General features: G+C 34.4%; 1 protein-coding gene across 4 annotated transcripts in view; it reads right to left on the bottom strand.

Annotated features, from left to right (window-relative positions):
- The window catches only part of TBC1D8B (TBC1 domain family member 8B), a 63,482-nt gene that overhangs the window by 24,528 nt on the left and 12,634 nt on the right, over positions 1-26,320 (bottom strand). For 2 of the 4 annotated variants that reach the window (XM_058536448.1, XM_058536445.1), the window contains exons 2-10: positions 25,443-25,553; positions 23,403-23,521; positions 22,662-22,887; positions 21,743-21,983; positions 19,060-19,267; positions 18,225-18,392; positions 6,750-6,899; positions 6,059-6,209; positions 5,392-5,606 (exon numbers count right to left, since the gene is read on the bottom strand). In XM_058536448.1, the coding sequence (XP_058392431.1) occupies positions 5,392-5,606; positions 6,059-6,209; positions 6,750-6,899; positions 18,225-18,392; positions 19,060-19,267; positions 21,743-21,983; positions 22,662-22,887; positions 23,403-23,521; positions 25,443-25,553 (1,589 nt within the window). The remainder of the gene's footprint in view (positions 1-5,391; positions 5,607-6,058; positions 6,210-6,749; positions 6,900-18,224; positions 18,393-19,059; positions 19,268-21,742; positions 21,984-22,661; positions 22,888-23,402; positions 23,522-25,442; positions 25,554-26,320) is intronic. The other 2 variants (XM_058536446.1, XM_058536447.1) reach the window with 2 other exon arrangements.

Genomic DNA, 26,320 nt, shown 5'->3' with positions numbered 1-26,320 from the left:
CAGATCAATGGAATAGAATCGAAAGCCCAGAAATAAACCCACACATCTATGGACAGCTAATCTTTGACAAAGGAGCCAAGAACATACAATGGAGAAAAGAAAGTCTCTTCAACAAATGGTGTTGGGAAAACTGGATAGCCACATGCAAAAAAATGAAAGTAGACCCTTACCTTACACCATACACAAAAATTAACTCCAAATGGATTAAAGACTTGAATGTAAGACCTGAAACCATGAAACTTCTAGAAGAAAACATAGGCAGTACGCTCTTCGACATCGGTCTTAGCAACATATTTTCAAGCACCGTGTCTGACCGGACAAGAGAAACAATAGAAAAAATAAACAAATGGGTCTACATCAAACTAAAAAGCTTCTGCACAGCAAAGGAAACCATCAACAAAATGAAAAGACAACCTAACAATTGGGAGAAGATATTTGCAAACCATACATCTGATAAGGGCTTAATCTCCAAAATATATAAAGAACTCATGCATCTCAACCACAAAAAAACTAACAACCCAATTAAAAAATGGGCAAAAGACCTGAAAAGACATTTCTCCAAAGAAGATATACAGATGGCCAACAGACACATGAAAAGATGTTCAAAACCATTAACTATCAGGGAAATGCAAAGCAAAACTACAATGAGATATCACCTCACGCCCGTCAGAATGGCTATAATTAACAAGACAGGAAACAACATATGTTGGAGAGGATGTGGAGAGAAGGGAACTCTCATACACTGCTGGTGGGAGTGCAAACTGGTGCAGCCACTATGGAAAACAGTATGGAGATTCCTCAAAAAATCAAGGATAGAACTACCATATGATCCAGCTATTCCACTGCTGGGTATTTATCCAAAGAACTTGAAAACACCAATGCATAAAGATACATGCACCCCTGTGTTCATTGCAGCATTATTCACAATAGCCAAGACTTGGAAGCAACCTAAGTGCCCATCAAGGGACGAATGGATAAAGAAGATGTGGTATATATACACAATGGAATACTACTCAGCCATAAGAAACGATGAAATCCAGCCATTTGTGACAACATGGATGGACATTGAGGGTATTATGCAAAGTGAAATAAGTCAGAGGGAGAAGGTCAAATACCGTATGATTTCCTTCATTAAGTAGTAGATAATAACAACAATAAACAAACACATAGAGACAGAGATTGGATTGGTGGTTACCAGAGGGGAAGGGGGAAGGGGGGAGGGAGGAGGGCGAAAGGGATAATTCGGCACATGTGTGTGGTGATGGGTTGTAATTGGTATCTGGAGGGTGAACATGATGTAATCTATGCAGAAATAGAAGTATAATGATGTACACCTGAAATTTATACAATGTTATAAACCAATGTTACTGCAATAAACAAAAAATTAAAAAAATAATCCAACACCTTTTCATGATAAAGACATTCAACAAACTGGGAATATAAGGGAACTTCCTCAACCCGATAAGAGAATCTACAAAACTCCCACAGCTAACATCATACTTAATGATAAAAGACCAATTGCTTCCCCCTTAGATAAATAACAAGAATGTGCATTCTTACTGTTTCTCTTCAACACTGTACTGAAGGTTCTAGCCACGTCAATTAGGCAAGAAAAAGAAAAAAAGCATCCAGATTGGAATGGGAGAAGTAACAACATCAGTATTCAGATTCCACGACTTGTATATAAAAAGTCTTAAGAAATCCATAAAAAAATCTACTAGAACTAATAAACTCAGCAAGGTTGCAGGATACAAGATCAATATATACAAAAATTGTATTTCTATATACTGGCAGTGAACAATTAAAAAATAAAATCAAGAAAACATTTCCATTTACTATAATATCAAAAATAATAAAATACTTAGAAATAAAAGTAACAAAGGAAGTACAAGGCTTATACACTAGAAAATACAAAACAACCTTGAAGGAAATTTAAAAAGAACTAAATAAATGGAAAAGAAAGATGTCCTGTGTTCATGGATTGGAAAACTTAATATTGTTAACACACAGTATTCCGCAAGTTGATCTACAGATTCCATGCAATGACTATCAAAATCCCAGCTGGCTTTTTCTTTTTTCCCCAGAAATTGACAAGCTGATCCTAAAATTCATATGGAAATGCAAAGGACCCAAAAGAGCCAAAACAATCTTGGAAAAAGAATAAAAGGACTCACGTTTCCTGATTTTAGAACTTACTACACAACTATAGTAATAGAAATCAATGGAATAGAATTGTGAGTCCAGAAATAAACCCTAACATTTATGGTCAATTGATTTTCAACAAGGATGCCAAGGCAATTCAGTGAGTGAAAGAATAGTTTTTTCAACAAATGGCACTGGGACAACTGATCATCCAGAAGTAAAAGAATAAAGTTGGACCCCTTCCTTATAGCATACACAAAAATTAACACAAAATGGCTCAGAGGCCTAAATTTAAGCATTAAAACTATGAAACTCTTAGAAGAAAATATAGGAGTAAATCTTTTTGACTTTGAAGCAGGCAATAATAGCATCTTATATGTGACATCAAAAGCACACACAAGAAAAGAAAAATAGATAAATCGGACTACATAAAAATTAAAACTTTTGTGCTTCAAAGGACATCATCAGGAAAGTGAAAAGACAACCCACAGAATAGGAGAAAAATTTTGCAAATATTATACATGATAAGGGATTTGTATCCAGAATCTATAAAGAACCAATACAACTCAACAATAACAAGACAAATAAGCCAACTTTAAAAATGGGCAAAGAATTTGAATAGACGTTTCTCCTAAGAAGATATACAAATGGCCAACAAGATCATTAGGGAAATGCAAATCAAAACCACAATGAGATACCACTTCACATTCACTAGGATGGCTATAATCAGAAAGAGAGACAGTAACAAGTATTATCAAGGATGTGGAGAAATTGGAACTCTCATAAATTGCTGGTGCAAATGTAAAGTGGTGCAGTCTCTGAAAAATAGTTTGGCAGTGCCCCAAAATGTTAAACATGGTGTTGCCATATAACTCAGCAATTTTACTTCTAGATATATACCCAAAAGAATAAAAAACAATGTTTACACAAATAGCTGTACATGAATATCTGTGGCAGCATTATTCATAATAGCCAAGACATGGAAACCACCCAAAATGCCCATCAACTGTTGAATAGATAAACAAAATGTGATATATCCATACAATGGAATATTATTCAGCCATAACAAGAAACAAAGTACTAACGTATGCTACAATATGGATGCACCTTGGAAATAATATGCTAAGTGAAAGAAGGCAGACACAAAAGACCACATATTGTATCATTCCATTTAGATAAAATGTCTATAATAGGCAAATCCATAGAGACAGAAAAGTAGATTAGTGATTGCCTAGGGTTGGGGGTAAGGAGAAATGGGGAGTAACTGCTAATGGATATGGGGCTTCTTTTTGGGGTGATAAAACTGTCTGGAATTAGATATTGATGATGGTTGCATGACTTTGTGAATATATTAAAAAACACTAAAGAGTAAAGTTTGTGGTATGTGAGTTATATCTCTAAATAGATGAAAGGAAAAAGGAAAGGAAGAAAGAAAAGAAGGAAGATAGGTCAGATAGATGGAAGGAAAGGAAGGAGGGAGGGGGCAAGGAAGGAAAGATAAATAAAGCAAGCCAGTCAGCTAGCCACAATGAGTCAATATGGCTCACATGGTTTTTGATCAAAAGTAATAAAACCTGCTTACCATATTAAATTCAAACTCTTCCTTGGCTTGAAAGATTCTCCATGACCTTGTCCTACACAAACTTATTTACTTCTTGATTCCAACATGAACCTAGCCAGTCCGATCTCCATGGCAGGCTTATTCTCACCTGAATGGTATTGCTTATATTGTTACCTTAACTCAGAATAACTTTCTTCTGGTCCTCCATGTTTCTAACTTTGCTCTCATCTTTTAGAAGTCAAAATCAAGTGCAGCCTACTTTGAAGCTGCCTCTAAACTACTGCAAATAGATGATATCACAGGCTCTGTGAGTGTAAGCTCTTTGAGAAAAGAAGCATTATGCTTTTTTTTTTACCTTTCAGAGACGCTAAAATATGCTAAATACTTGTCATTTAGATGATTCATTCACTTAAACTGTTTTTCAAAAAAAATTCTCTATTATTAAACTTCAATGGATAGATAGGATTGATATGTAATCATTATGGCTGCTCAACCCATTATAAACGAATGTGTGGCAAGGAGAGTGCTAGTTATCCACCATAGTCCAATCTTCCCTTCTTCCCTAGTTATCTGGACATATGTGTGCTCAGCTACACTACATTTTGCAGATTTCTTTGTGAATAGGCGTGACCCTGAGACCAAGATCCTCCAATAGAGCGTGGGTGAAGTAATGTGTACACCATCCAGGCCTAGCCAATAAAATCTCCCACAACTGTTTCTCCATGCTCTCTCCCCCATCCTGTGAGTACGAATGGCAATGAAGGAGCACGTTGGAAACCACGTTTTGAAGATGACAGAGCCTGCTGTCAGCCTAAGTCCCTGAATAATCTCACGGAGGAGAGCTGCCTACTGACTTGAATACTCACCCTCCTCTCTTTATTCCTTTAAGTAAAATTCTATTGTGTTTGAACTATTACCTGTTTGAGTTTTATTTGTGTTAGCAGTCTAGCATACCCTAATTAATATAGTGTGCTTCTAAAGGACTTTTTTTTAATGATTCCTCCACCGCCTACAAAATAAAATGCAAACTCCTGGACTATCCCAATCTACCTTATTGATTTTTTTCTCCAACTACTTCACTTCACTCACCCTACGCTTCTAAACAGAACATGGTCCTATGTACATTCCACATTTACCTCTGTCTGTGTTCAGTTACACTGATCCCTTCACCTGGAATGTTCTTTCATTCCATCTCCATACATCCAAAATTCACCAATTTTCAAGACCTACAAATGCTAGCTCTTCCATGCAGCCTTCTCTGATTCCTCCAGATGAAAATAATTTATCCATATTATAAATCCTGATGGGACTTTATATTTCTCTAATAATTTGTCTCATTTGTCTTTCATTTGCCAATGAATATGTTTTAATACCTACTGGTCTATATACTTTTAAGGTCAGGATTCTTATCTGATTCATCTTCATACACTCTTAAGCACCTAGCACAGTATCTTTTACAAAGCAAGAATTCAATAAATATTTGTTAAATGTAAAAGAAAAATGAATTAATAAAGTATCAATTCTCTTAAGTATTCCTACTACCATTCTACTTAGATTAATAAAATCCACTATCAATCTCAGCCCAACCTCTGTCCTTATTATCACAATTTTCAAATTAGTAGAGTTGGATTTAATGTGATTTCATCATTTGGAACATGTACACATTTGGGATCATAATGAAGTCACACCTGACAGTATCCAATTTTGGGATTCCTGTACGCATAAGCAGTGAGTACCCGCCTCAGAGCAGATATGCCAGTGTCACTCTGAAAGGCTGGGTGCTCAGGCAGGGAGCGACGCAAATCACGTTCAATTTCTTCAGTAGCCAAGTTGCAGGTCCCTAAGGACTGCTCAACCACTTCAGCATAATAGCCAGGATTAGCAGCCATGTCATTAATAGCACCTGTAATATACAAAAGAAGAGGAATATAATAAAGCCACTACTTGTATATATACATGAAGAATTGGATTACCTTTAAATTTAGCTTTATGCTCAAGTGATATCTGAGTACAAACAAAAGAAAAGAAAAAGCTTCACACTACAATCTATAATGTCAATCTTATCCAACAAAATAACATTTTCATGAACTGTTTTTTCCCCTTAATTTTCCTTTGACACTACAGATAGAGATTCCGCCCCCTCCAATTAGTCATATCTTGCCTAATAAACTAATCTGCTCAGACAATGGATGTGTGGATATAGTACACATAACTACCTTACTCTCTTTGACTAGTGTGAACTCATGATGACTAAGACTTTGTCCTAGCCATGTTTGTAATTATTTTTATTTAGCTTAGTGTATAACTCCTAGAAGGGGCATAGTTCATGTCTGTTAAAGTGCATAAATGTAATACCTGAAAAAAGCATCCAGAGCTCTCCTCTTAAGGTCTCTGGAATCCCTCTTACAACTAGATCTCGAGTCTTTTTGGTCCGAAACATGCTAACACCACGCCCACATTCTGCAAATAGGATGTTCCATGACTGTTCCTTCATTTTCTCTTTCAACTATAACAAAAAACCAAAGCAGCTAAGGTGAGAAATTAACTTCTTTCAAATAACTTGATAACTCTCTTCACCATGAAACAATACCTATGGAAATCAAGAACATAGAAAGTCAAAATCAGTATTAGGATGGGCCAAACACTGGACCACTGTCATCATGAAAATCTTCTAAATTCGTGTGAGCTAAAGAGCTTTAATTTACTATTTTAATTCTTAGCTAAACTCACACAAAAATGGGAAAAGCATTACACTTAGGAGGTAAAGCTTTGAATCATCATTCTTCCCAAATCACCTCGATTAGGACTGATTATTAGAAATCTACGCAAATAAAACTCAATATTCAACTTTCATCTCTTATCTTAATTCTGGATAATAGTCCTTTTGTGTAATGAAACCGAACAAGTCACACAGTAGTACCTGCTGGAAAACCTTTTCAAGCCCCAAAAGAAGAGTTTTCAGTTGTGGTACCTTCTAGTCTGCTCTAAGATTTTTATTTTTGATAAACTGTTTCAGTCTATAGATTTAAATATTTTGTTTTCCTACCATTTTGGAATTAAGAGTCTCCAAATTCTGAGGGTGAAATACCGTCATTAAGGCTTCAGTGTTCACAGTTTTACTGCATTCTCTCTGACATGTCAACGATCGTACCTCAGCATTATCAGATGGGTCTATAGAATCAGAACGAATTGAAACCTAAAAAATAAAGAATGCAATTGTTCCAAATATATGTTTAAAAGTTTCTGCAAGAAGAAAAAGTGCTAATGCTTTATCCGTTATTTATAAACCATGATCCATATACATAATAATATTAAAGCAATGTCTCAGAGAGACATTGTTTTTCTATCAAAATTAGAGATGTCAACAAACCAACTTCTGAAACAACAAACTCTGGACCTCAGCGAACCTACTCCCTACAAAAGCAACAAAATACTGGCAAAAGATTAAAAAAAATAGTTCAGAACATTGGAAATTAACCAAAGGCACAGAATGAACTGAAAAGCATCGATTCAAGTAAAACTAATGAACCTCAGTAAGAATGCCAGACTCTGTGAAGTTTTAACTTGAGGTTATTCCCATCCCCCCTCCCTCCAAAGCTCTAAAGTGTGGTAGTCATGAAAGGTAGCATTATCAAAGCCAATGGATTTTTTGGAGTTTCATTAAAAGCCCCATCCCCAGAACACAGTCAATATTTTGACTAAACTAGCAGCTCCCTGGAAAATCTCCATTCCCAAGGTGTTGTTATCATTTCATTTGATTCAGAGCTCAGCTCTGTGAAAAAAAAAGCCCCATTCCCAGGGCATTATAGAAAATCATAGCAATCTGCTGATAACATTACAGCTGCCTAAGGCTGTGATTTCAGTGTGGGGCAAACAAGAGCCTGGCTAAAAATTTAAAAGGAAAATCTGGACCACAGGGAACTCTGAAAGGTTCCAACATATTCGTGGGGATCTAGAAGTATGCATGCATGAAAAGGGCTGTGAACCTGCCGGGGAAAGAAATGGGATAGGAGAAGGTCCCACTCACTCAACTCGGGCTGACTTTGGAAATAAGAAATGAAAGCTAAGGCTGATTTATAAACTGCCTGAAGTTTGAGGAATTCCTTCACAAAAAGATCCCCTTGACAAAAGGTGGAAAAACTTAATGGTTCAAGGCATTTAAGGAAATCTTCTGACCCATCATTGGCTGACCACTAATTTATACTGACTCAGGGAGTGATCTGAGAAAGTCAGGCTTAAAAATGAAAACAAGAGGGGGTTGGCCCGGTGGAGTAGTGGTTAAGTTTGCATGCTCTGCTTATGTGGCCCAGTGTTCGCAGGTTTAGATCCCAGGCACTGACCAACATAATGCACATCAAGCCATGCTGTGGCAGCATCCCACATACAAAATAGAGGAAGATTGGCACAGATGTTAGTTCAGCGACAATCTTCCTAAGGCAATAAGAGGGAGACTGGCAACAGATGTTAGCCGATATTCCTCACCAAAAAAATAAAAAAAAATAAAATAAATAATAAAACAAGAACTATTAAAAAAAAAAAACGCAACCAAAAGAAAATGTCCCTGTGGGGGCCCCGTTTTTGGATTTTGCAAACTAAGAATGTAAAGCAGCTATTATAAATATACTCAAAAAACTAAAGGAAATTATGTTTAAAAAAATAAAGGACCCAGTTAAAAAGTGGGCAAAAGATCTAAACAGAGACTTCACCAAAGAAGATATAAAGATGACAAATAATCATACAAAGAGATGCTCAACATCATATGTCATTAGGGAACTGCAAATTAAAACAACAATGAGGTACTACTGCACACCTATTAAAATGGTAAAATCGAAAACACTGTCAATACCAAGTGCTACTGAAGATGTGGAACAACAAGAACTCTCACTCATTGCTGGTGGGAATGCAAAATGGTACAGCCACTTTGGAACATGGTATGGCAATTTCTTATTAAGCTAAACATAGTCTTAGCATACGATTCAGCAATTATACTTCTGGGTATGTACCCAAATAAACTGAAAACTTATGTCCACACAAAAACCTGCAAATAAATGTTTATAGCAGCTTTATTCATAATTGCCAAAAACTGGAATCAACCAAGGTGGCCTTCAATAGGTGAATGGATAAACACTGTGGTATAGGCCAGACAATGGAATATTTGTCAGCAATAAAGAGAAATGAACTATCAACAAAACTAAAAGTTGGTTTTTTTGAAAAAATAAACAAAGCTGACAAACATTTGGCTAGATTTATCAAGAAAAAGAGAGGACTCAAAATTAAACATGAAAGAGGAGACATTATGACTGACACCACAGAGATACAAAAGATCATAAGAGACTACTATGAACCATTATATGCCAACAAATTGGAAAACATAGAAGAAATGGACAAATTCCTAGAGACATATAACCCACCAAGACTGAATCATAAAGAAACAGAAAATATGAACAGATCAATAACATGTAAGGAGATGGAATCTGTAATCCAAAACCTCCCAACAAAGAAAAGCCCGGGACCAGATGGTTTCATGGGTGAATTCTATCAAACATTTAAATAAGAATTAATACTAATCTTTCTCCAACTCTTCCAAAAAATTGAAGAGGAGAGAACACTCCCAAACTCATTTTATGAAGCCAGCATTTCCCTGATACCAAAGCCAGTTAAGGACACTACAAGAAAAGAAAACTACAGGCAAAAATCCCTGATGAATACAGATATAAAAATTATCAACAAGGTACTAGCAAACCGAATTCAACAGCACATTGAAAGGATCATTCACTATGATCAAGTGGGATTTATCCCTGGAGTCAAGGACAGTTCAACTTATACAAATCAACAAATGTGATACACCACATTAATAGAATGAAAGATAAAAATCAAATGATCATCTCAATAGATGCAGAAAAAGCATTTGATAAAATTCAACATCCTTTCATGATAAAAACTCTCAACAAAGTGGGTATAGAAGGAACAGACCTCAATTTAATAAAGGCTATATATGATGAGCCCATGGTTAACATTATACTCCATGGTGAAAGGTTGAAAGCTTTCCCTCTAAGATCAGGAACAAGATAAGGGTGCCTATTCTCACCAATCCTATTCAACATAGTACTAGAAGTCCTAGCCAGAGAAATTAGGCAAGAAAAAGAAAAAAAAGGCATCCAAATCAGAAAGAAAGAAGTAAAACTGTCTCAGTTAGCTGATGACATGATGTTATATATAGAAAATCCTGAAGACTCTACCAAAAACCTATTAGAATTAATCAATGAATTCAGTAGTTTCAGGATAAAAAACCAGCAAACAAAATCAGTTGTGTTTCTATACACTAACAATGAACTATCTGAAAAAGAAATAAAGAAAACAATCTCATTTACATTAGCATCAAAAACAATAAAATACTTAAGACTAAATTAAAGCAAGGAAGTGAAAGATCTATACACCAAAAACTGTAAGACACTGATGAAAGAAACTGAAGAAGACACAAATAAATGGAAAGATATCTTGTGTTCATGTATCAGAAGAATTAATATTGTTAAAATGTCCATGCTACCCAAAGCCATCTATAGATTCAAGGAAATCCCTATCAAAATTACAATGGTATTTTTCACAGAAATAGGAAAAAATCCTAAAATTCACACGGAATCACAAGAGACCCTGAATAGCCAACACAGTCTTGAGAAAGAACAAAGCTCAAGGCATCACACTTCCTGATTTCAAACAATTTTACAAAGCTACAGTAATCAAAACAGTATGGTACTGGCATAAAAACAGACACACAGACCAATGGAACAGAACTGAGAGCCCAAAAATAAACCCACATATATAGTCAACTAATATTTGACAAGGGAGCCAAGACTACTCAGTGGTGAAAGCATAGTCTCTTCAATAAAGGCTGTTGAGGGCCGGCCCTGTGGTGTAGCGGTTAAGTGCTCACGCTCCGCTGCTGGCAGCCCAGGTTCGGATCCCGGGCGCAACACCGACACACCGCTTGTCAGGCCATGCTGTGGCGGCGTCCCACATAAAGTGGGGGAAGATGGGCACGGATGTTAGCTCAGGGCCAGTCTTCCTCAGCAAAAAGAGGAGGATTGGCATGGATGTTAGCTCAAGGCTGATCTTCTACCCCCAAAAATAAATAAATAAATGCTGTTGGGAAAACTGGATATTCACAAGCAAAAGAATGAAATTGGACTGCTATTTTATACTATGCACAAAAATTAACTTGAAATGAATTAAGGACTTAAACGTAAGACCTGAAACCATATAACTCCTAGAAGAAAACATAGGGAAAAATTTCCTTGACACTGGTCTTAGCAATGATTTTTTGGATATGACATCAAAAGCACAGGCAAAAATCAATAAATGGGACTACATCAAGCTAAGAAGCTTCTGCATAGGAAAATAAATCAACAAAATGAAAAGGCAACATATGGAATGGAAGAAAATATCTGCAAAACATGTATCAGATGAGAGGTTAATATTCACAATATGTAAGGAACTCATACAACTCAATAGCAAAAAAAAAAATCCGATTAAAAAATGGGCAAAGGAACAATAGATATTTTTATAAAGAAGGCATACAAATGGCCAACAGGTACATGAAAAGGTGCTCAACATCACTAATCATCAGGAAATGCAAATCAAAACCACAATGAGATATCACCTCACACCTGCTAGAATGACTATTATCAAAAAGAGGAGATAAGTGTTGTCGAGGATGTAGAGAAAAGGAAACCCCAGTGCACTGTTGGTGAAAATGTAAATTGGTGCAGTCACTATGGAAAACAGTATGGAGGTTCCTCAAAAAATTAAAAGTAGAACTACCATATGATCCAGCAATCCCACTTCTGGGTATATATCCAAAGGAAATGAAATCACTATCCTGAAGACACATCTGCATCCCCATGTTCATTGCAGCATTATTTACAATAGCCGAGAAATAGAAACAACCTAATTGTCTGTTGACAGATGAATGGATAAAGAAAATGTGTATATATACACACACACAATGGAATATTATTCAGTCATAAAAAAAGAAGTCCTGCTATTTGCAACATGGATGGACCCTGAGGGAGTTACACTAAGTGAAATAAGTCAGACAGAGAAAGACAAATACTATATGATCTCACTTATATATGGAATCTAAAATAGCCAAACTCATAGAAGCAGAGAGTAAAATGGTGGTTGCCAGGGGCTAAAGTGGGGGGAAATGAGGAGATGTTGGTCAATGGGTACAAACTTCAAGTTATATGAGGAATAAGTTCTAGGGATATAATGTACAGCATGGTGACTATAGTTAACAATACTGTATTTTATACTTGAAAGTTACTATGAGAGTTGATTTTAAATGTTCTCACTATAACAACAACAAAATGGTAATTATGTGAAGGATGTGTTAACTAACCTTACTGTGGTAATCATTTCAAAATATGTGTGTCAAGTCATCACATTGTATACCTTAAACCTACACAATGTTATATATCAATTAAATCTTAATAAAGCTGGAAAAAAAAGAAACTGGTACAGTCCCTGACATACATAGTTGAAGTTCAATAAATATTTGCTGACTTTTTTTAATTCTAAAAAAAAAGAAAAAGAAATGAGCTAGTAAACCACAAAAAGATATAGAGGAACCTTAAATGCATATTGCTGAGAAAACAAGCCAGTATGAAAAGGATATATACAGTATGATTCCAACTATATAACATTCTGGCAAAGGCAAGATTATAGAGACAGTAAAAAGACCAGTGGTTGCAAAGGGTTGAGAGAAAGGACGAACAGGTAAAGCATAGGGGATTTTTAGGGCAGGGAAATTATTCTGTATGATACTATAATGGTGGAAACATGATATTATGCATTTGACAAAACCCATAGAACTGCACAACACAAAGAGTGGACCCTAATGTAAACTATGGACTTTAGTTAGTAATAATATATCAATATTAGTTCATCAATTGTAACAAATGTACCATGTAAATGCAAGATGTTAATAACAGGAAAAACTGGCAGGGTGGGGGGTGTGTGTATATGGGAACTCTCTGTACTTTCTGTTCATTTTTTCTGTAAACCTAAAACTGCCCTAAGAAATCAAGTCTATTAATTAAAAAGATAAAGTATGACAACTATGTCCCATCAAATAGAGAATATCAGCAAAGAGACAGAAATTATTTTAAAAAGACTCAATCAACAAAGTATGAGGATTTCAACTTCTTCCTATCCTCCTCAACACTTGTTATTGTCTGTCTCTTTTATTATAGCCACCCTAGTGGGTATCAAAGGGTATCTCATTGTGGTTTTGATTTGCATTTCCCTAATGACTAATTATGTTGACCATCTTCATGTGCTTACTAGTCACTTTATCTTTGGAGAAATGTCTATTCAAATCCTTTGACCATTTAAAAAATCTGGTTTGCCTTTTATTATTGAGTTGTTAGAGATCTTTATATATTCTGGATAGGTGTCTTTTATCAGATATATAATTTGCAAATATTTTCTACCAGTCTGTGGATTGCCTTTTCAATTTCTTGATATTATCACTTGTAGGGCAAAAGTTTTTAATTTTGATCTAGTCCAATTTACCTATTTTTTTCTTTTGTCATGTACTTTTGGTGTCATAGGTAAGAAAAAACTGTCTAATTCAATGACATGAAGATTTACTCCTATGTTTTCTCTAAGAGTTTTATAGTTTCAGCTCTTACATGTAGGTCTTCAATCCAGTTTGAGTTAATTTTTGTGTATGGTGTAAGGAAAGGGTCAAACCATTTTTTTTTGTATGTCGATATCCATTGTCCCAGCACCATTTGTTGAAAAGACTATCTTTCCCTCATTGAATTTACTTGGCACCCTTATTGAAAAATCAATTGAGGATAAATGTAAGAGTTTATTTCTGGACTCTTAATTCTATTACATTGATCTCTATGTCTACCCTTATGCCAGTATCACACTGTCTTGTTTACTACAGCTGTGTGGTAAGTTTTGAAATTGAGAAGGATGAGTCCTCCAACTTTATTCTTCCCTGTCAATAGTGTTTTAGCTATTCTGGGCCCTTCCATTTCCACACGAATTTTATTATCTCCAAAGCTTTATTTTTAAAAACATATCAGTTAACCAGCTTCTGTGGATTATAACTATACCAGAAGTCTAGGTTACCAAAAAAAGGCTCACTAACGTCATCCCTTTAACACTAGTAGCTTAAGCAAGAAGAAAAGAATGCCCATGACTGAGGCAGAGGAAAAGTAGCAGCTTAGGGTAGAGCAGTCCAGTGGTATTTCAGCTTGAAACCCAAAAAGCCAACAAGTTCTAGAAGGTTAGATATTAAGAGGATTCAGGGAAAGTTAGAAAGCAGTATTCAAATTAATGTCTGAATATAAGGGTAGGATAGAACAAGCTTATAATAAGAAATGATTAGTGAGTATAGGTCCCAAATTACAACACTTCTCTTCTTTTTTAAAAAGCTTGTTTTGACAAATCTACTTTACTGTTAATTTTAAATTTTGCTGTTTTAATAAGGGATTATGTTTTTGCAAAAACAAATTGAAAAATTCATGGGTGTAGTTTGGATCTCAAGCAAAGTACATTCTCTTACTTTAAGCCATATGACTGAAGCACCAGTTTACCTATTAGTAATATATCCAAACCACAGGAAAAGTATCCAAGAAGGAAAAGAAAAATAATCTCTTACATAATGAAATCGCAAATATAAATTTATAAAAAGGATGGCAAAAGTGCCAGTTCTATCCATGATTACCTCCTTAAGTATTCATAAAATCACATTAACACCTTCACCTTCCAAGATGTTGGCTTAAAGCAATTTAATATTTGAATTGTTTGAAGAGTATAACAAAATAGATTATTCAAGCAACTAAGCTTAAATTTCTGAACTTTTTTTTTTTGCTCTGGCTCTTCTGAATGGAGGGTTTTACCTCATGGCCATTCCAATTCTATATATCCATTTATTTGGGTGCTCACACTTGTAACAGGAATAAATTTGGCACTCATCAGACATTTAGTGCCTGGGCAAAATCCAATCACATGAGGAAGCAACATAGGTTGTTGACTCTATAACAGGTATTCTTAGACCGGTTTGGTTTTTGGTATCTGTCATTGACTTTAGAAGTAGCATATGGATTCTAACAGTGAAGGAAAGATAGGGCAAAGATTAACATTTCTTTTATTTTTTTTGTGAGGAAGATCAGCCCTGAGCTAACATCCATGCTAATCCTCTTTTTGCTGAGGAAGATCGGCTCTGAGCTAACATCTATTGCCAATCCTCCCCCCTTTTTTTCCCCCAAAGCCCCAGTAGATAGTTGTATGTCATAGTTGCACATCCTTCTAGTTTCTGTATGTGGGACACGGCCTCAGCATGGCCGGAGAAGCGGTGCATCGGTGTGCGCCTGGGATCTGAACCCGGGCCGCCAGTAGCGGAGCGTGCGCACTTAACCGGTAAGCCATGGGGCCAGCCCAGATTAACATTTCTTTATGTGTAACTTTTCTACAAACCACTAGACTTAAATTAGAATATCTCACAAACTCAGCATCATAATGATGGTTGGGGGCCAGAGATGACCTGTAAAACCAAAAATTATAACAAAATATACAAAGAAACACTTCTCTTAAATATCAGAAGCTTATCTTAAAATAGGCTCCTGTTCATAGTCCATAATATAAAATTAGTGCTAATTCTATTTTTAATAAAATTTCTGATTTCCTCACATAGAAATAAATCTACTCCTTTTTTTTTCCCCCAAAGCCCCAGTAGATAGTTGTATGTCATAGTTGCACATCCTTCTAGTTGCTGTATGTAGGACGCAGCCTCAGCATGACCAGAGAAGCAGTGCGTCGGTGCGCGCCTGGGATCTGAACCCGGGCCGCCAGTAGCGGAGCGCATGCACTTAACTGCTAAGCCATGGGGCTGGCCCTAAATCTACTCCTTACAGCTAAAACATCTATGTCCAATTTATATTATATTTACAGGAAACATATTTTATTCTTATTAAGGTAAACACCAGTCGTGTGGGTTAAACTATTATTTTTATCTGCATTATTGTGTAGGATAGGGAAGCCATTACTTCTAATTTAAAAACTTAGAAAGTAAGATAGTGCTGGTTATGAGAACTAATGAAACAAGTATGTTTACATATGCTTTGATAATCTACAGAAGATATTTGCCCTTCGAAACACTTTAAGGCAAAGCTCAATTTCTACCTTGTCTTGACATTCCATAATTCCTAAGATCCACTTATAATGCAGTTTCAAAGCATGAAGTAAAGGATATTCAGCAGTGCTCTTCTTTCTTAGGCCACTTTGTTTAAAACTAAGCTAAAAGGGCCCATTTTTCTTTCATTTAGTAGTTTTGAAAAATTACTGTATCTAATCATATTTCTTGAGTATATGTGTCAATAAAAATAAAAGAGTAATGTGTTTTCTAAGCACTTGATTAGAATTATTCAAAACCTGTGTATGCACCCACATTTTAACATAACTTAATAAAATGTGGAGAATTTTAATTGACATATTCAAAAACTTGGACAGAACTGATACTTACTCATAATCCCAACTGCTTCTGGGAGCATTTGCTTTTGTATCATGTTTTTTTTTTTTTTTTGGTGAGGAAGATTGGCCCTCAGCTAACATCTGTGCCAATCTTCCTCCACTTCTATATGTGGGACCCTGCCACAGCATGGCTTGATGAGCAGCGTGTAGGTCCACGCTCGGGATCCAAACCTACAAACCCTGGACCACCAAAGTGGAGGACGCGAACTCAACCAGTACACAACCAGGCTGGCCCGGTATCACGTTTTTGATGTACTCAAAAGAAAAATTTCCTAAAGTCCTTTCTGTATTCATATTTAGATCTGTTGATTTAAACTGCTTTGAGATTTAGATGTGTAAAATGTACCAGATTTGGTAAAATTATAGAATTTAATTTTTTCTTTTTGTTTCAGCATGCTAAATGTAGCTATAAAATAAAGTAACTACAATTTCTGTCATTTAGAGATCAAATGGAACTAGCTCTTATTTAAAAAGTTCTCTACTAATTTTTAAAATGTGCTATCATTAAAGCTAGACATATACAGATAATACTAAAACAAGTCAATATTCTTCACCAGGGCTAACATAAAAATCTTAAGTGAAAATAGGATGTTATGAAAATTAAAAAAAGATTTCCAAGCAAATTAATATACAGACTGGTCTTTTGTACATATCTTTATTAAAACTTCTAAATATGGCTAAGAGAAACTAGAAAACTTGAGAACTCTGACATACATCTGAAAAGATGCTAAACTCATTTTGAAACAAAATTCTTTCTTGACAACTGAGCATACCCAACTACTAGAGGCACCTGAGAGTTTTCAGGGGAAAAATTCTAGTTCTTCAGGTTTTAGAGATACAGATAAATTAAAGGAGGAGGAAACATAAGAAGAGCATTAAATCTAACACACAGACTGAATATGAAATGGAATAGGACAGGAAAAAAAAGTGATATAAGCAAGAATATGGGAGCACTGGGAGAGACACTACCAAGACTGATCAGATTTTACTTGTGTCCTCACATCAAATTAAGGAATATCCTGGGCACATACTTGAAGAGAATGAAAGATTAGAAAGTTGGGGCATGAAAATTGATGGCCAACATGAAGGTTCTGTGTCTGGAACTGAGATATATGAATTTTTTTAATTACATGTTTTCATTGTGTTTTCTATTACCAAATGGAAAGTTAGTCTTATCAATACTGCATTATAATTGACCTAGCATAATATTTCCAGTCTCTACTCTGGAGAGAGAGGTAAGAGCCTCTATAATCCAATCCAAATAAAATAATATAGCCAGTAAAGCCAATGTTGATTTTTTCTTTGAAAATTTTAATTAAAATATATATAGTTATAATGTGATAAGTTTTATCAATATATTAAAACATGAGGTTCCTAGGCATTGAAAAAGAAAATTAATTTGAATTGAAACTACATACTTCCATGAAAGATATACTAAACATCAAAAGCAGGCTCTTAACCACCCTTTTCCAAGAATATTTGCCTTCTCTAATATTTTACTAGTAAATAGATAAGCCATTATTTTGCTCTGTGCTAGATTAAGTAAATAAGGCTGACCTACTCGATATTAAATAAGAGAAAGATAGTCAGATTGGTTTAAGATTGCTGTCTCTCCACAGCAATAAGAGGAGAGTCCTTTTTCAAGACCTTGTTGAATTCTCAAATATAGTTTGAGTTGTTAAAAGCCATGTTATGTGAAAAATACAAGGTGTGTATATGATAAAGTAAATATAGTCAAAAAAGATCAAATGATGATAATTTTTTGAAAGTATGAGTTCCTGAAAAAGGATAAAGTCCTTAATTCTTACTTCTATTTTATGATATGATTTAAGAGAATATAATTCCTTTGGATTTAGTCTTTTTAAAAAAATAAACCTAAGTATGAATAATAAAGGTACTATGAATTCCTTTTGAAAGAATGGACCACATAAAACACAAACCTTTTTTCAAAATCATTTGATTGCTATATAATTACCTCTGTGCTAATATCATGATATTGAGTTGAAGCTGCCCCGCACTTGAGCCTGAGTTTTGCCACCAGCTGCTCAAAGTCTTTAACTTCACTGAAGCGAAAAGCTGTCTTTCCTTTGATGCTAATGATGACAGATTTGCTGGAATCATTTGTCTTATCTATAGCTAAGACCTGGGGGGGAGTGAAAACATATTATAAATGAATCACATTTTCCCTTGTTGCTGACACCTTAAGGCAAAATGTGTTTAGCTTACTCTTTTGTGGCTAAAAGTTTTGATCCATGGTATGACTTATTAAGAAACAGACTTTGGGAACTAGTTGTACCACTGATATGCGTAACCTCAGTGCAAGTTCTTTCACTTCTCAAGGAAAAAATTTAACTAACATGTAGCCTTTAAAAATGACAATACAAGTATAAAAATTCAGTGCTGCAATGCTGACAATTTATTTCTGACTTACATAAAAGCTATCAATTCCGTTTTTTTTGTCTGTGTGTATCAAATGTGATAGTCTAAATTTTGGTATTCATGTCATAAATGTCTGAGTGATCATGTTCCATTTTGAGTCATCCTAAACCCTTATCTTGTTTATAAAATTTTAATTTTTTTATATTTTCACTTTCAATAAGAGCTATAAGGCTCTTATCCTAGTACTCTTATCCTGAAGAATGGTACTCATCCTGAAAAACAATATTGAACTTAAAAAATGATTATTTTAAAATTACTAAAAGGATGTCGCATATTGAGTTTTTAATAATTTACAGAATTAAAGGACATTTTACTCTGCGAATGATAACATTTTCAAACTGAAAACTGATATGTAACCAAATTTACGTTACCTCTCGTAATGGAATAATTACACTACATAGATTGCCATCCTGGCTAGCAAAACAGACATAGTTTTCTGAGATGCACATTTTTCCATGAGTATTGAAGTGACTGAATGGTACCCATAAGAAACATTCATGTACTTCTTTCAAAGTCTCTTCTTTGGGCAGCCTAAAAAAAGCATTAAACTGCTCACTGTGGGCTCGATTTTCCAGACCTCTGTAGGGAAGAAAAAAAGGGGAGATGAAATGATGACTTCTAAAGTGTACACATGCCTATATTTATTAATCTAAGTGTGCTGTAAAGCGGAAAGATTAAACACTACATGCTATGTTCTTCAACAAATTGTGAAATGGAAGAAACACACTGATTCCTAACAAATTTATTTTGTTTGTTCTCTTTTCCAATTTTGTTTTATTTGTAGATTACAATACACAAAAGTTAGAGATGACGTAGGTCTTCAAACCATCTGTTGAGGGGTGATTTGCTGGAAGATTATTATTATATTATTATATATTCACAATATGTGACTATGGCTAAAACCAATCTTGGCAGACAATAATTTTAATATCTGGTTATCAAAAAATCAAGAGAGTTACCCAGTTCAAACAAAACAGAAAAATGAAAACTTATGGCATCAAAATTTAGACAGGAAGAATAGTGCATAAAATATTAAAATTAAGTGAAGGAAAAATTTAAATTAATGTTTAAAAAAATCCAAAGTAGAGGCAAGATGAAACAACACTGCTTGCACAGTATTGGGCACAGGATAGGTGTCAATAAATACAGATGACTTGTTAACTGATAAATATATAAATAAAAAACAATTGCTTAAAATAATACAAATTTTCTAGAGGGACTAAACACTTGTGCTAAGCAGCAATACCATCTGGGATAGTAAGTAAATTATGCAAGTTCTAAAGCAAAGCCAACAAAGTTAAAACTAAATTCATCCTTCCAGCATATACTATTTGAATATGTGGCACTTCAGTATGTCTTTCAAAATAATTCTGATAAATATGAACAGAAAGCCACACTAATTTTAACCCCACTTAAATTGCAATTTGGTGGGTTATTTCACTATTATTTAAAAGGATGAGGTCTATTTATATGAATGAAAAGATGTCCATGGTATATTATTTTAAGGGGGAAAAAAAGCAGGTTGTAGAATATGTGATGTTTAGTCCCATTCATTTTACTTTTGCAAATATTTTTAAATTCATGCATTAAAAAGCATGGAAGGATATACACTGATCTTAACTATTGTTATTATTCTTCTGTATTGTTTAAATTATAGAAGTAATACATATTTGTAAAAACAATAAGCTGAAGCAATATATTCTATTTTAGAAAAAACTCATTTGGAGACTAATGATAAATAAGTTATTGTTCTTTCTAACTTACTAGAAAAAAGGATTTAGCTATATATGATTTTCAATAGCCTCTCTTAAAAATGCACATAGACAAAAATGGATTTCCTATATCTCATTTAAATACAGACTTGGTAATGAATAACTCATTGATACATGGCCATTTAGAGGATATTTTAAGGGAAATAAAATGATAAAAACTTTATGTTTATGGTGGCCAATTGAGGAACAAACTAAAAAAGCAAATGTCCAACTATAATATAACAAAAACAGGATTCTTAATCCTTATAGAGTTCTATTTATAAATCACACACACTGGGACCTAATTTTGGTAATAAGGTATAAAAAATTCACCTCACTCTCACAAAGGAATCCTTATGCATATAGATTTTAGGAATGGTTTAGGAATAGGCAAGAGGAACAACTGTACCCAGCTGGGGCTATGTAGTAATCACACAACCCTTCACGTCACTCGTTCTCATCTATCCATAGGACTTCGGCTTAGGCTCCTCTTACACTTTCCCATACAGTCTATACCCTCATCCTCCTTGCCAGAAGCTGCTTTCACTAGCTATTTCTGGATCCTCTTCTCTCTCCCTCCTCTTTGGCATGCTCATTTCAGTCAACTGTTCTGAGTGTTGAGCAGGATGAAAGGGCTCTGGCCAGTTTCAGCAAACCAAATATAGTAGCAAACAGCTATCAGATACTTCTGATGCAGGCACTAATGATGATTAACAGTTATCTAGTGCTTTATATTTTACAAAGTGCTTTCACATGTTATATTCCTTCCCAGTGCTCTCTGAGGTATAAATGACAGATGAGAAAACTGAGGTCCTGAGAGATTATGACTCATCCAAGGGTTGCTCTACTCTCATTCTAAAGCCCTTGCTCCACTGACTCCACTAACCTGCCTCTTCATTAAAAAAATGATGCTGTCTATAAATTATGTTTAAAAATAAACAACACATTTAACAATTTCAGACCTGAAACTATCTAGACTACTCATAGAGAAATTGAGAGTTAGACTAACTACGCACACAAAAATCTCTACATTTCTAAAAGCACTCCAGGACAAATCCTACTGGGATCTCAAGAAATAATTTTCAAACCTAACTTCTGTTACTTCTTAGGATTAAATTTCATGGAGAGGATACTATTTGTGAAATGCATATGAATAAACTGAAAAAAAAAAGACACTGGAGGATTAACTCCAAAGAAAAACTATTATATAACATAGAACAGCTAACTTATAATGCTAATCAATGCTACCACTCTTTGGTCAAACAATATTTTAAAAAGTAAATATTAATTAAGCTTTGAATACCTTTTGGTGATTTGTAGAGGATCATCAAGGATTGGGTCATTATCAAATGTTTCCTTATCAAAAAGTCTCTTTATGGCATAGTTTGCCAGCTGTTCCATAAGAAGGTATGTTTGGTTAATATGCAAAAACATTGAAAAGTAGTGATTCTCCCCTTGGGAACACACATGAATACTCTCTGTCAGTATGACATTTGAAGTCTTTTCAAGTTTTGAGACCGCATCCCAGGAGATAATGAGTTTTACTGCAAATAAGAGTTATAAGCAGATATGACTAAATTTCTCAATATTGATTAATGTTTATCAATCAGGTCTCTTGAAACAATAGTTAAGCACTTGAAAAATGCTATGAACAAATAAAATACTTTAGAGTTCAAGATGAGTTAAAATTTTGAAGTATAACCATGAACATACAATAATTGGTAATTCTAGGAACAGATATAATTTTAAATAATTTTTTAAAAAAATATTCTGATTTATATTTAAATCTGTTACTTTACATAATTACATAACCACAGATATAGAAGCTATATGTGTGCTATGAACAGTACTGTTTGATTCTTCTTTGTAGCTGTGGGCCATTAGGTACTATGGCTACTATATTTATCCTTTAAAACATGGACGGAATAAAGTAGGTAGTTTAGAACAGGGGAAAGAAAAGAGTTATATGCTAGAAGACCATTGTCACTTATTATTCATTCACTTCTCACAATATGCAAGGCATTCTATACACACTTCTAATGGTTCCTGTTAAGCAACCAGCCATAAAAGGATTCTTTCTCTAGATGAAGTGAACTTTTTAATGGACCGCTTAATTGCTCTTAATATTAATCCTATTACTTTATATACAACCTAACACCACCACAGAGTTGACAGGTCAGTCAGCAAGTTCAAAGTCATGGTAATTAATAGAAACCACTTACTTTCCGATCCCAACAAAAAAGAATAGAAGCTCAGAAAATTGGTGCTAAGATACAGCCAACCCTGACAAGGAACTCGTCCTTTCCAATAACTACATGAGTAATAGGTCACTAACTTCTCCTGCTCTGGTAAACCGAAACATTTTTCAAATTTCAAAAGGGCTTCTCGAAATTTCTCAGGATCATCTTCTTTTGCAAAAGAATGTTTTCCCTCTTCAGCAATTAATCCCTAAAGGAGACAAAATATTTTCTGAAAATTAATCATTACCTACCAACAAAAATATATTTCATATATTTAAATAGTTCGTTGAACACAACTGTGTATGTGTATATCTACACAGGTACATATATCATATGTATATATGTGTACACATACATATTTCTCTTAGGACAGAGAATAGCATATTTACTTTCATTTTGTAATTAGGCTTTTTCTAATGCCTCATAAGGAGCCACCACAAATACAGGTGCTAAATATTCTTTTGATTGAGTGAGGGCTTCATTCAAACTCCAAGCTGTAGAGATATTGAAATAAAATATCCCTAAGAGCACTCACAAGGGCACCAAAGACTAACCACTGCCTTTACAATGTTCTTTAACACTGATTCTGACATTCATATGTGTGCTTCTGGCATTCCTGAAAGGTGCCAGTAAAACAATGACCTTCCATGCAACCTTTGATCCTCAAATAAGAGGTTCAAAGATTTTAGTATTCCATCTACAAAATATATCCATGGCACTTACTCTTATTTTTCCTTGTACAAAATTAGTAATATCTTCATTTGAATCAAACACAGATAAGGTCTTCATGATATTTTGTTCCAACCAATCCCAATGTTTGGTTATTTCTTCTCTGTTGGCTCCTAATTAATAATGAAAGAGAATAAAAGACTGAAGGAAAACTCCACAACAAAACTGCTCTTGATATTCACAATCTTAGTTTAAAAAGAAATAAAATTATATTTGCTCATTTTAAAAACTAATGATCATAAAGGAATAAAGGTATTATATTTATTCTCTATTTCATCCCTATATGTTGACATGAACACTATTTTTCATTATAAATGGAAAGAATAAAATATTTAATGAAAGAAGAGAAAAGTAAATATAATGAAAGAAAAGTAAATATAGTTCATGAGTAAAGATATAAAATTCTGAAAACAAGATGTTAATAATTGGAGCCTACAGTAACCACTATCTTTTAAGAGAATATATAGAGTATCAGAACATAAATATACATAATTTAATCCTTGGTCTTCAAATAATACAGTTAGTACAGTGTCTATAATCTGTGTGACTGAAAACAGCACACATGTGACAATCTCTGGGTTCCTTTGGCTTGAGGAACATTTCAATACCTATCAATCTCCCCCTATAACCCACATACTTTTAAGATCTCTCCAGCATTGCAAATTATACAAATCTCATTCAAAAGAAATATCTTGACTACTTAGTATGTTTTATGATATACGGAGAGTGATGCATTAAAAAATTTACTGAAACTGCAAAATTGCCTATTTCCTACAATTCAGTTAGAATTGTATTTGTGTTACTAAAGTCATCATACCAAGTGTAATAACTTTCTTTAATGAACCACAAATAAAAGTTATGAGGAAATTTTAAGACATTTATTTTGGTCTTTTAGATATAAGGAAGCTTCATTAGTAGGTAACTACTACATTCTGCATCAGGTTAATTTGGGGGAATAAGTTATATAATCATCGTTTTTTTTTTTTTTAAGTAGAAAGGACATCTTATTCTAAATAATTTCTACCAACCAGATTTACAGTTGAAGTTACAGATGTCTCATGATGTCAGCAGGTATAATGTCTTTTTCATTTATTTTAAATGGCCTTTACTTTAAGAGAGCGCAGAGAAAACACTCAGCAGCAACACCAAAGGAAATTTAGAGGGAGATGCAAAAAACAAGCCACACATCTTAAAAAATTAATTGTATACTATATGTTCACACAGATGAACTATCCATAAATTCACATGGTTTTTTTTTTAAGTATATCTACTTGATATACTTAAAAGAGTATGAAGAGGGGGAGAAGAGAGAAAGAGAAAAAGGCAGTTTTTTCAGCATTAAAAAGGCCAGAAGCCTGGAATTCTCATTTAGACGAACATTATAATGGCATCATAAAAGATGTAACAAACTGTTACTATGTTTTTTTTTCTACTTTTGAGTTGCTTTATTAGGCAAAATTATCCTAATTCCTTTTCTACCCACAATTTATATATGTGGAAGCATCTGAACCACCCCAGCATAAATGAATATGTAGCATTACCTGTAAGATATCCCTTCATATGTCTACTTTGTGAGAATGTAGGTGTGTAACTAAAAAAGGTTCAATTTTTTAGGCTCATACTTTCTTGGGTGACAACCTTTAAGTTTTGGGCTTGATTCTCCTCATCTGAGTTATTAGAGATGAAACAAAGCATTTCATGGGGAAGTTCTCATCTTCCCAGCAGTTGGGTGAAGCAGGAGAAGTAAGTTGAAGAAAGGAGTCATATAGCAGTAGCAATGACCAAAATTTGCTCAGAATCAGCACCGCTGGAACACATGCTTCAGGTCCCTCACACTAATGAATTTTTAAAAAACCATAATAATCTGTAATCCTTCTCAAATAAGCAATTAGATACCTTGTTATTCTCTCAAAGTAGAGCTGCACATTTAACTCGTTTCTAAATCAGAACAACTGGGGAGTATAAATAAATTCAAATATTCAATTTCTTAGTATGCTTATTTGTTCAAATTACATGTTTTTAAATCATACTCACCACATGCAATTGACAGGTAAACTTGAGAATCTGGTGTCTGGTGTAGGATGCGAAATGGAGCTACTTTAGCAGTAGAGTCTAAGACTGAATCAAGAGTCCCAACCAGAAGCCCTGTTGTAATAAAGAGACTGTTGAAATAAGGATTTGACAAGAGATAAAATAAATATCACTTCATATGACAAACAACTAATGGATTAATTTTTTTTTTAATTTCTAGCCCGAAGTTTCCTTATATTTTTCTTACAGAAAAAATATATTTGGGATGAAGAGATTACAGGGTTCTGATATGAGTTATGCTTGAGAAAATTATATATCAATAAAAGAATAAGTCAGGTTCAATTGTCCAAATCTCATGATATAGTTGCAGCACTTATATACCTCCTTTACAAGGTTGTGTATACAGCAGATAAGAATGTAGATTTTGGCACCAGAGACTACCTGGGTTTGAATCCTGGCTCTGTCACTTACTTGTGTCAATTGAGCCAGTTGTACTTACCTTTTCTACATCCTCATTTGTAAAATAAAGGGGTTAAAATAGAACCTACTATAAAGGGTTGCTGTAAAGATGAAATGAGTTATTATTACATATAAAACACTTAGAACAATGCTTAGCACATAGTAAAACACTCAATGTTAGCTAATGCTATTTATATAAGAAAATCCTGGATATTTAAAAAAGATAAAACCTTGATTAATTAAAATGCTTAGGTAAAGGTATTTTCTTTTCTTTTTTTTTTTCTTTCTTTTTTTTTTTGTGAGGAAGATCAGCCCTGAGCTAACATCCATGCTAATCCTCCCCTTTTTGCTGAGGAAGACCGGCTCTGAGCTAACATCTATTGCCAATCCTCCTCCTTTCCCCCCGCCCCCAAAGCCCCAGT

The sequence above is a fragment of the Diceros bicornis genome, chromosome X (assembly GCF_020826845.1).
Source record: "Diceros bicornis minor isolate mBicDic1 chromosome X, mDicBic1.mat.cur, whole genome shotgun sequence".
In the NCBI taxonomy this organism is placed as follows: domain Eukaryota; kingdom Metazoa; phylum Chordata; class Mammalia; order Perissodactyla; family Rhinocerotidae; genus Diceros; species Diceros bicornis.
The sequence above is the reverse complement of the archived record's forward strand: the minus strand, read 5'-3'. Positions and strand labels throughout refer to the sequence as shown.